The sequence below is a fragment of the Medicago sativa genome, chromosome 7, assembly GCF_051527215.1.
Source record: "Medicago sativa cultivar Bolivia chromosome 7, Bolivia_mono, whole genome shotgun sequence".
Lineage (NCBI taxonomy): Eukaryota > Viridiplantae > Streptophyta > Magnoliopsida > Fabales > Fabaceae > Medicago > Medicago sativa.
Window position 1 is genome coordinate 51,426,511 of NC_140755.1, and position 12,783 is coordinate 51,439,293.

Below are 12,783 nucleotides of genomic sequence, written 5' to 3' on the forward strand. Positions count from 1 at the left end.
TCTTGACAGCATTCCCAAGGGATCTAATCATCAGTCTAAACCCTAGCATACGATTCCTAACCCTAGAATCCTTACCGTACTTTTTCGCAAGTACATTGGCCAATGGTTCTGCTTCAATCCATTTGGTTGAGTAGTCGATTGCGACGACTAGATATTTTAACTGCACAGTGGCTTTGGGGAATGGTCCCAAAAGGTCGATGCCCCACCATGCAAAAGGCCAAGGGGAAACCAAGGATGTCATCTCAGCGGGGGGTGCTAGATGCATATCCCCGTGTCGCTGGCATTTATCGCAGAGGTTTTCGTAATCTTGGGCGTCTTTCAACATGGTGGGCCAATAGTACCCCGCTCGCACGACCTTTTTTGCGAGAGCTTTGGCACCAAGGTGTTGTCTGCATATGCCGTCGTGGATGTCAGCGAGGACTTCTTGGGTCTCGTTGACACTTGATTAGTGGAATGATGAAGCCTCTTTTGTATAAGGTTCCCTCCACCAAAGTGAATGAGCAGGCTCTTCGTATCAACCTTGTCTTTTCTTGCGGGTTCGAAGGGAGTTCCCCATTCTCTATGTATCGAGAGATGGGTCCCCTCCAGTCTTCCATACCGATGATCGAATTGATCTCTTGAGGTAGAGCTCCTCTATCCTGGATGCTTGGTTCGATGAGAACCTCCTGTATTACTGTTTTGTTCCCGTTCGCAGTTCGTGTAATTGCGAGTTTTGAAAGATTGCCTACCCGAGTATTCTGTTCGAGAGGAACGTTAGTTACTTCAACGGTTTCGAACTCTTTCATCTTCTCTAGTACCAACTGGACGTACTTTTGGAGGTGGCCTCCTTTACCTGGAACTCTCCGGTGACTTGGGAAGCCACAAGTTGTGAGTCGGTAAAGATTTTCACCTTTCTGGCCCCCATGTCTTTGGCGGTTCGCAAGCCAGCCAGGAAAGCCTCATACTCTGCAGAGTTATTGGTAACAGGGAAAGACAAAGCGAGGGAGATTTCGACAACGATACCTTTGTTATCTTCTACGATTATTCCGGCTCCGCTCCCCTTGGAGTTGGATGATCCGTCTACAAAGACGGTCCATTCCTCATAACTATCCTCAGCTGGGAAAGTCATCTCGGCAAGAAAGTCGGCGAACACTTGTGCCTTCAGTGCCTTTTTGGATTCGTAATGTATGTCAAACTCGGATAGCTCGAGTGACCATTTCATCATCCGACCGACTACATCTGGGCGACCCAAGATTTGTCTGATGGGCTGGTCCGTCCGGACTATCATTGTATGTGATCAGTGCATTTATAATGTACTTTCTTCTATCTTATGCTATGGCAATTCTATGATTTCTCCCTTTATTTTTAGTGCTTTTAATGTGTTTTCTAAGATTAGTTTAGTTGTGCATTTATTTTATTTTTGCTCTGAATAAACAGTAATTTGACACCTTTCATTGCGCAGGGAATAACCGGAGCTGCGTTTATCGGTTTGAGACCCACGACCATGCGTTGGAAAGCTAAGAGAAAATGCTACAACTTTCATGTTGAGGGCAGTACCCAGTTCAGAGCGCAAAGGAGTCAAATAACCGCGTTTTGTTCCAGACGTTATTTTAAATAATTAATTTTGAGACAACATTTGTTTTTCGGCCCGATACTTGTAAGGCCCGTTTTTCCCATGTAATATAAAAACTAAAAAACACAGCTAGGGCTGCGGATTCTGCATTCACGTTTCAGAAAATAGAAACCCTAAGGCAGCCACTTGCTATGGAGAACTAATCTCTCTTTCGATCCATTGGTGAAGGAACTTTGTTGTTACTCTTGAGGTTCGGTTTTAATAGCAATTTGTTATGTTTATGCTGATCATATATCAATTTTCTTGTCTCTAATGTGTATGAATTTGGTACAATTGATGCTTAATTATTCTGTTTCATATTCATACCGTTGAGATTGTTCGAATTAATTCATCGCTTGTTTAAATTAATTTGAACAGAAAACTATATATGCTTTTTTTTGGCTTGCAAAAAAGGGTTGATCGAATCTTATTATGATGTTAACTTTGTTCTTGGTGACGCTTGATCATCACCATAGTTAGTTGAACACGTATGATGCTTAATCAAACGAATTCTATATAAAACTGATTTTCGCTTGTTAAATGAGTTTTATAATCATCCAACGCATAAAATTTTAAACAAATATTCTCTGAGAACCTGTGATAGACGATAAACAAAGTTTCCTAAAACCAGTGGATTGCTTTTCTATTAATTGAATTCATCATACTATTTACTGTTCTTTACAACCTGAAAACAAAACCCCCCCAATTTATATTTTTGAATTCATAGTTGCTGTTCTTGTTATTGGTAATTGTTAAATCAGAAATCCTCGAGAGACGACCAAGGTTAACTACCTTGTACTACTTGTTTTAAAATACTTATTTTTGATCGTGCACGATATCGATCAAATTGGCGTCGTTGCCGGGGATCTTTGATTAAGGATAGCCAATATAAGAACCCACTAACCCCTTTAACATCCGTTTTCTGTTATTTTTGTTGATTTTCAGGTGATCGTACCGTTTTTGTCGAGTTTCAGACGCGTAAAAAACCGGTTTTCAGTCTACTGTGTCCGATTGCTCTGAAATTTAGTCTGGAAATCCAAAAAATTTCACTGATCGGGACTCCTTTAGAAGTCCTAAAGGATTCTGGTGCTCAAAACCCCAAATTCATCATTTTTCTATTTTTAATTAATTTATTACTGTTTTCATAGTTTCAGAAAATTCCAAAAAAAATTTCAAAAATTCTTATTTCAGTTAATTAGATTAAATTTTGTGTTTTTGTATTTTTCTGAATTTATTTTAATCGTATCTCTACTTTCGTTTTGTTTTTGCTTAGTAGGGACATTGTGACGTTTTCACGTTTGTTGCAGCTTTGCTGAAATAGTTCTGGCTACTAGGTCTGCTTGTTCTGACTTGTTAGCTCTTGATCTTGAAATTGAGAGAACCTTTCACACACGTTGTAGATTGAATCTGGCTAACACTAGTTCATCACCCGTTAACGAGTGTGATTCTGATTCTTTACATAGCTTTTCTTTGCATACTTTATTTGATTCTGAACTTGTTCTGGATAATAACATGGCTGAAAGAACATTAAGAGAGCTTGCTGCTCCTGATGTCAATTATAATGGTTTATGTATTGAATATGCTGATGTTACTGTTCCGTTTGAACTAAAGTCTGGCTTAATCAATTTGTTGCCCAAGTTTAATGGTCTTGCAGAAGAAGACCCCCATAAGCATCTGAAGGAGTTTCAGGTCGTGTGCTCTACACCCTTAAGACCTGAAGGAATTACTGAAGATCATGTTAAGCTGAGAGCATTCCCGTTCTCGCTGCAAGGAGCAGCAAAGGATTGGTTGTACTATCTGCAGCCCAACACTGTTGCGAGTTGGACCGACCTAAAGAAACTGTTCCAAGAAAAATATTTCCCTGCCTCCCGAGCTGCATCAATAAGGAAAGAAATATGCGGCATCAGACAACGTGACACCGAGTTACTTGCTGAATATTGGGAAAGATTTAAACAGTTAGTATCTAGTTGCCCGCAACATCAGATTAGTGAGCAACTACTTGTTCAGTACTTCTATGAAGGGCTATTACCCATGGACAGAAACATCTTAGATGCTGCTAGTGGCGGAGCCCTTGTCGATAAGACACCTGCCGCAGCGAAAGCCCTCATTAAGAACATGTCTCTCAACTCCCAACAATTCACCACTAGAAGCAATTTCGTGGCTCTGACAAAAGGAGTGAATGAAATTCAAGCCTCCTCTTCAAACAAAGCTATAGAAACCAGACTTGAAGAGCTTACATCTCTAGTAAAACAATTGGCTTTAGGAAAGACCCAGATAGAAAGGGTATGTGGCATTTGCACCTCCCCTGAGCATCCGACAGATACCTGTCCCATCTTACAAGATGATTCCATTAATGAGTTTCCTCAAGCATACGCAGCGAATGTGTAGAACCAAGGCAACAACCAAAATAGGTATAATGTCCCTGACCTTTCAATAAACAAGTATCATCCCAACTGGAGGAACCATCAGGTTTTGCGGTATGGAAATTCAACCGCGCAACAATTGCAACAACAGTTACATGTACCACTTCCCCAGCCTACTCAACCCGCACCCCCACCAGCAGTGGCTACTTCTGGACCCTCATTGGAGGACCTTGTCAAGCAATTGACTACACAGCAAATCCAATACCAACAGACAACAACCACATCCATTAACGATCTGAAAACACAGGTCGGACAACTGGCAACTGCTATGAACCAAATGCAAACTCAGGGCTCCGGGAATCTCCCTGCCCAAACTATACCAAACCCAAATGTCAGTTCAATCACCCTTAGGTCTGGTAAACATGTTGATGTAGCAGTAGGTACAAGTGCAGAAACGAGTGGCGAAAAAAATGAAAAAAATGATAAAAATTAATAAACTCATGCTTCTGCACCTGCACCTACACCTAACTCACCTACCTTTGAACCTGATGAAGAGGATGAGCAGTCTATACCATTTCCCTTTCCTCAGAGAGCCGTGAAGAGCAAGAAGATGGATCAAGTAGACAAAGAAAGGGAGATTTTGGATATCTTCAAGAAGGTTGAAGTTAACATTCCTCTCCTTGAGGCAATTAAACAAATTCCAAAATATGCAAAGTTTCTGAAGGAGATGTGCACTAACAAAAGGAAGCTGAAAGGGAAGTCTAGGGTCAACATGAGTAGGAATGTCTCTGCAATTATACAGCAGACAGGCCTGCCTGAGAAATGTGAAGACCCTGGATTTTTTACTATTCCTTGTACCATAGGAGATATAGAATTTGGGAATTGCATGTTGGATTTTGGATCTTCCATTAATGTTATGCCCACTTCTGTTTATAACTCTCTTTCTCTTGGTCCTTTGCAGCCTACAGGTCTTGTCATTCAACTTGCAAACAGGAGCATTACCCGCCCGAAAGGTGTTGTGGAGGATGTGCTTGTTAAAGTTAATGATCTAATTTTTCCTGCAGATTTTTACATCCTTGACATGCAAAGAGAAAAGAGTTCCACTAAGGCAACTCTCATTTTTGGCAGACCATTTTTTAGAACTGCTAGAACAAAAATTGATGTTTATGCAGGGACACATTCTATGGAATTTGGGGATAACATAATTAACTTAACATCTTTGATGCAATGAAACACCCCAATGAAGAGCACTCTCTCTTTGCCTTAGAGTTACTTGCTGACTTAATTGATGATGAGTGTGTTAATGAGTTTACTGCATATTCTCCCTCCTTTTCTGACCTTGATGACACTTACATTTGTGAAAGTTGCACTGATGTTCAATTATGTTCAACATGTGTTGAAAATGATTTACAGGTTGATAGTCAAGATGCTACTGATGGCACAAACACTGATAACACATACACCAATGTTCTTGACACTGTCACTGATGACACTTGCACTGATAATGTTACTAATCATACTTGTATTGTTTCTTCCATTGATATACATGATGTTGCTAATGTTGACATTACTGCAGATTCTTCTACCATGCCATTGCCATCCATTGAGAAGCCACCCAATTTAGAGCTCAAACCACTCCCTCAAAACTTAAAATATGCTTATTTAGGAGAGAGTGAGACATTACCTGTTATTATCTCCTCAAATCTTGAAGCTGAACAAGAGGGAAAGTTGTTGGAAATATTGAAAACCCATAAGAAAGCCATTGGTTGGACCTTAGCTGACATTCCTGGGATTAGCCCTTCCATGTGTATGCATAGAATACTATTAGAAGATGGAGCAAAACCAGTGAGGCAGCCACAGAGGAGACTTAACCCCTTGATTTTAGATGTTGTGAAAAGAAGTAACTGTTGGAGTAAGCCCTAATAGCCAATCTATGTTGATTGGGTTTGGCTTTGTATCATGATATTGATATAAGTATATATTGTGAATATATAATAATAAGGCATTTCTTTATTGATTTTGTTTTGTTTCAAAATAATAAAGTCCCTAGAATAGTTAGTCCGTTTGATGGAACATTAAGTATAACTTAATTGTGAGACCCCGTTAAACATAAGGAAACTATTCTTAAAGTATCCGTAGTCGAACTATATTGAGAAGTGGGATATCATTAAAGCATAGAGACTATTATGTGGGTAGACTGATGATCACATCTCACAGATCATGGATAAAAGAGTTATCAAGTCTTCACATAGATATAAATATTAGGAGTAATATTTATATTGGATTGACCCGCCGTGAGAATACTACATAGTAAGTTATGAAATTGTCATAAGATATTCTCACGATGATTATAATGTATATCGCTCTTAGACCTGAAACCACTATGATCCCTAAATGTGGACTCAAGTGCTTTGTTGCCATTCTAACGTTGTCTGTAAAAGGATAACCATAACGTTGGTTGATGGGTACTTGATGAATGATGCTGAGGGACATGAGTGTCCTAGATGGGATTTGTCCCTCCTCATAAACAGGAGATATATCTTTAGGCCTCTTGATGAAATATGACTGTAAAATTGCATGGACATGACGAACTAAGTCAATATAAGATATTGGACTTATTCGTTATTCAGTATATTTCGGAATCAAGCAATATAAACATTGATCTATACAAGGGTGGCAATATCTATGCCTTGGGATCAATAAAGATATCGAGACAAAGGAGTAAGTGTACACATGAGTATTATCATGGAAAGGTTTCGTCAGATCACTTGACATTCTTGTCACTTGGGTAGCAATGATGTGTTGCTAGATACCGCTCATTGTTCATAATATTAAATATTAGATTTAATATTATTGCCAACGTGACTAGAACCTATATGGTCACACACAAAGAACAGTCAAAAGAGAAATATATAAGTATGACTTATATAAGGGGTGCGTTTAGTAAATAACGCTAATTAGTTAGCAAAATTACTAAACTCGTTGTTGGGCTTACTGAAGCCCAATAGTGACTTATGACTTGCAGAGCACACCAGAAGTTCTATAAATAGAACTCTGGTGCTGAAGTTTTTGGTTACACGGTTTGAAGCAACCTCTTTCTTCTCTGCACTTCCAATTCATTGGCTAGCACCAAGTTTTGGAGGAGCACTGTTCGTGTGGACTTACTAGAGGCTTTGCTGCTTTGCTTAGCTGTGATCGTGATTCAGAACAGAAATTATCGAGGTAACAATCGTATCACTGATTCATGTCAAATTCGTAATGATCCAAGGAAAGAAAATCGAAATTCTTCTTCTTCTTCTTCTTCTTCCGCTGTGTATGATATCTTTCGATTTTCCTTCAGTGGTATCAGAGCCAATTACGAAACCATGAATCGGATTGCTTTGTTACTGCTTTATGTTTTAATATGATTAAACATTTTGAATCGGAATTAAATAATAAAGAGAATTAAAATTGGCATCGTATCATGTTTTCTGTGCATGGCTTTTCGATTTGTTTGATGTTTCAGAAACTGTTTCTGGTGAAGTATCGACATATCGATTATACATATCGACGGGAACATGATTGGAAACAAATCAAATTAGATTATCTTTTAAAATTGTTTTAAGAGATAATAATATTTTCGCAAATATTTGATTTGCTAATATTTTGATATTCTATAAGGAATTAATTTGGAATGCAAATCCGTTAATAAAATAGAATATTAAGTGTTAATATTTTATTATTTAAATTTAAATATTAATTAAAATTGATTGATCAATATCATATATGTGATATATGATTTTAATACAACATCATTATATGTGATATATTGATGATATCATTCGTTCAATAGGTTTTATATAATTGATTGTGAATTTGTAGTCAACTCGTGAGATTGAGCTTCGAATACCGATTCTGGTGAAGCATCAAAGATCCGGTTGTCCATACTGAACAAACAATTGTTAAAACTATTGATGTTTGATTGTTGTGTTAGGATACCTAACTATACAAGCGTTGTATTATTATGGTTGTATCATTCGATCAATTGTTTTCAAAGAGATTGTTGTAAATTTGAACAATTCGTGAGAGTGAGCTTCAATATCCGAATCTGGTGAAACATCATAGATCCGGTTGTTCATGCTAAACAAACAATCCTTGAAAATATTTATGTTTAATTAATTTATTTAATTGGAGAAAGGTAGTAAATTTAAAAGATCATGATTTTGAAAGAGTTTCAATATCAGATATGATTTTTGAATTTGGTAATAAAATATTTGCTTAATTTTAGCCCTGTAATTTGTTTTGGAAACAAATTGATTGCCTAAATAAAGCAGATTTAATTATAATAATTATTGAGTGTCAATATTACTATAATTAAGTAAATAAAAATTCTACCTTTTGGATTGTTTTTCAAAAGTTGTTTGAAAGGTAATAAACGATCCTAAATTGATAGTTAATTTAAAAGATCATGATTTGAAATAGTTTCAATGTCATATATGATCTTTTGAAATTATTTAATCGATTTGCATGACTTTAACTTGATTTGTTTATAATTTAAAAGAATCATGATTTGAAAGAGTTTAAATATCATATATGATCTTTTGGATTTGATCATAATATTTGCCGAAACGATTTGGGTGTTCATAAACGTGTCAAGTGTTGATGCGAAATACGCAATCTAGAATATTTTGGAACACAATCTGAGATATTTTGGTATGCAATCTAATATATTTTGGTACTCAATAAAATATATTTTGGTACATAATATGAGATATTTTTGTACTTAATATAATATAATTTTGTACTCAATATAATATATTTTGGTACTCAATTAAACCCCCAGCTAATCTGCGTAGTGTGATAATATGTCAAATTTTAATTTAATTTATTTTAATTATAAGACCTTAATAATAATAAAAGTGTGTTTGTTATTATTATCATGTGAATGATTATGGCCTTAGTCCTTTTATTTTATTTCTTTTGGATATTAAAATACGGCCTGCGTGTCGTGCCTCTCTCTTATATCTCTATTGTACATTCTCTTCTCATCCACTCCCTCGTATGTAAAACGAGTTTCTTTCATATGTAATGTAAATAGAATGCAAAGAAGTAATAGGGCTCATGACGTTAGGATAGTCCTGGAGGGTCAAGCTTGGAGAAGCAAGGTCGTTTCTAGGATTAGTTTAGATTCTCTCATTGGCTTGAGAGAGTCATAGCGTTAGGATGACCATAATCATGTCACTTTTATTATTGTATAATCGTTATGCATGTTATTATTGGAGTGCGAATATATATGATATATAAGCCGTGGTGAGATGAGATCAAACTTAATAAAAATCCTTCAATTCAAAATATTAAGTTTAATGCTTTCCAAAAGTTTAACACCCTTCAAGACTAATATCGAAATGTGTAGGTTTCGCCTCCGCGAGGTGCACTTTCTATACTAGTAAGTTGCGGTGCGGTAATCCAATTTACCCAAGTGTTATTCTTTTGGGTTTAACTTAACTAAATTAATTTTAATAAGATTAAAATAAATTTAGAAGCAATGTTTGGGAACATCTATATGATAGATTAGAGTAAGGAGTTATTCACTCAAATGATTTGAAAGTTGTATGAGATACAATTGGAAGGAGTTCCTACCTAAATAACTGAGTTTTGAGTACAGCCCCCGTTGACTTAAAGCAAGGTGAAATATGGATTTCAACCCACTAGAAAATCTTCCAATGAGATTTTCCGATTCAAATGTTGAAGGTCATTTGTTTTGAGTAAAATAGTGGGAGCGTATTTAATTAAAGACCTATTTAAATATGTTTTAAATCATGATACATTTATTTTATTTATTTTATGTATTTAGAATTTCTTTAGCATATAAATTTTATTATACTGTTAAAAGTTCTTATGAAGAACAAAATTTTCAGAAAAGAGTTTCTGAATTGGTACAAAATTTAAGAATTGTTCTTAAGAATGAGAAAAACTGTATATTCTCGAGCAGTTATTTCCTAGCAACTTTCTATGTCTATATTTGAAAAACAACGCTTATCAGAAGCATTGGGTCAAATGAGTAGATATAGGATATCTCATAGTGATAACGACGATGGAGAATGATATGATCATTCAACCTCAATGTTATAAGATGAATAGTTTAAGCCTATCAAGTAGATGTACATGGATAAGAATAAAATTCAAATTCTGTTTTTCTACCTTTGAAAGGTTAAACACGGTTGCAAAAAGGGGAAGCAATTATTTCAAAAGTTGAAAAACAAAAATTGCTTGTAGTTTTGAAAGGGTCAAAATATAAGAAAGAAGTAAGACTTCTTATTTACCCATATAGTTATAGAAAGTTAAATTTCTACTTCTTCATCATAAGTATTTGATACTTGATGATTAATCTCATATTTGTTGAAATATAGAGAGTTTTAAAGAAGCAGAACATTAACTATAAGTGAAGTTCACCTACGTCTGGAATGGAACAAATTGTTTCATTGACTATAAGAGCTTATGCTTGGACTTAAACTTAACTTGATATGGAACCAAATAATTGTTATTAAATTCCATATAAAATAGAAACATTAAATCATAAATCTTGTATTGACAAGAGAAGGATTATGTAGTTGAATGATAGACAAATATTGTCCTATTGTCCTAATAATGTTTTCTATACAATGTGCTGATCAAGTAATGGATTTGAGTTCCATGATCTTGATAAGCTAGTCTATAACATATGAGAAAAGGATCAAATGAGATTTGAACCTTTTGTATATCATTGGCATCACTGTTTAGTACAAACAAGTGTGATTCACATTTCCAAAATCCATGGATATGGACTATTGGACTCATTTGGTTTTATATCATTTGAAGGATGTGAGTTCCACCTTTCAAAATAGATTAGTATACCGGTAAAGGTGAAAAGGACACATAATCTATTTGAGTTGATATACATATGAGATGTATATGGAGCACTAAACATATTTGCTTGATATTTTATTTCTCTTACTTCATCTAACATTACTAATTAATAGTATATGAGAAAACTGTATTTGACACAATTCAATAAATCTTTGAAATTGTTCAAAGAGTTTAACAATGAAGTAAAAGAAATAGGTTTGAAAAGTATAAAGACCATATGAGTAAGTCGTGATGGTAAATGCTTGATTAATGAGTATAATTATTATTTATATCGCTTCATGTTTGACATGAATCGATCTAAAATAGTTTGGTTATAACTCATTGACTCTTGATGTTAAATTAAATTACAGTTATTCTTCACCCACTACAAATTCCAATAGAGTAATCATAAAGACACCATATTGGATATGGAGGTAAGAGTACCTAGTTTTTGACTTTATGATAATTTGAGGTTATATGGTTTATGTAGACCAAGATTTTCGGGTGTCAAGCCATTGATTGGACTTGAACCTTCAATCTACCGGACTTGCTCGATTTTATTCTTGGGAAGGGAAAAAGAGATTGAAAAACCCTTTTTGGATCCGGGGGTTGGTTACGATTCGGGAAGGTGTTAGGCACCCGCGTCGTTCACGGTACCCCGTGAGAACCTCTTTCTAACTTTATTTTTATTTAGAAAATTATTGCTTAAAGTATGAGTGAAAGAATGGAGGGAGAAGAAGTAGGAGTTTTGGTTATTTTTATTTGATTGATTTGAAAGGAATAAAGCCTCTGCCTACGTACCCTTAAAAGGGATCAAAACCACCGTAGTTCACTCTTATAAAAAATATTTTTGTGGGTTAGGTTGATTTTAATTATTTTTTGAAAAAAAGGTTTTCAAGAAGGAGATTGAGGGGCCTCAAGGCACTAGAAATAAAAATAGAAGTGAGGTTGTTTCATTTTATTTAAGAAATTGAGTCTAAGTTTAATTAAAGTTCAATTAGGATTTTGATTAAGAAAATAAAGGGAAAATCACTTGGATTTGGATCCAAGGTTTATTATGAAAATAATTTGACTTTTGTTTATTTAATTTTGAGATAAAAGTGATTTTCCTAACTAACGGAAAGTTAACGTAACGATGCAAAAAGTAAAGCAAGCATGAATAAAATGGTGTAGTGTCGGTGCTTGTGTCGGTGTGTGCAATTACTAAGCTATTACATACCATTCCTAAATGCAAAGCCCACAACAAATTACATCATTCCCCTAATTATACACACTAATAGTTATGGGGCTTTGCAATAGGAAACAATGAATAGATACCGAAATTTAAAGCAAGCATGATTAAATGAGATATAGAGAAAGTTAAAGCATCAATTACTAAAATGCAATGCAATGATAAGGCATAAAATAAAGCAAGATGCATATGTGAGAAAATGCTTAGGACATTAAAAAGAATGCATGACCTAAAGTTTTAAAGCCAAGAACACAAAAGGATAAAATATGGAAACCAAAGTTTTAAAATATATGAGACAATATTAAATAAAATGCATGAAAGAAATTTAGAATATGAAATTATGAAATATAGTGAAAATATCAACAGCAAAAACAGTAAATAAAACGATAAAATAAACACATATATTTTTTAGGAGTTTTTGGGGAATTTTTGAATGAGACAGGGGTGTAAGTAACACAACAGAGGGGTTTCAGTAATAAAAAAGTAGAGAAAAAGAAAGAAAAAAAAAGCTGGGCCTTCACTTTGATCCATTGGCAGAGGATTTGATCCTGGCCTTTGGATATTTCGATCATAAGGCTAAAAACAGTGTGCATACGGTAGGCAGCAGTCAAAAAAAGAGCATGGAAATAGGCCAGAAGTCCTAAGGACCGTCAGATCTACCTGAGAAAGTAGATCTGATGGTTCACAATCAGGGGAGCATCCCATATCCAACTACAGCGCATGATAATGAATCA

The 12,783-nt window shown here is 35.2% G+C and overlaps 1 protein-coding gene and 1 pseudogene across 1 annotated transcript; one reads left to right on the forward strand and one right to left on the reverse strand.

The window, feature by feature from the left end:
* Positions 1-410: 410 nt before the first annotated feature.
* On the reverse strand, positions 411-1,267 carry LOC146906572 (uncharacterized). The gene is made up of 2 exons (XM_085728883.1): positions 833-1,267; positions 411-737 (listed from the first exon to the last, which is right to left on the reverse strand). Exons 1-2 carry the CDS (start codon positions 1,265-1,267, stop codon positions 411-413), a joined length of 762 nt encoding a protein of 253 aa, XP_085585009.1.
* Positions 1,268-3,103: 1,836 nt separating this feature from the next.
* On the forward strand, positions 3,104-5,877 carry LOC146906573 (uncharacterized; annotated as a pseudogene).
* Positions 5,878-12,783: the final 6,906 nt, after the last annotated feature.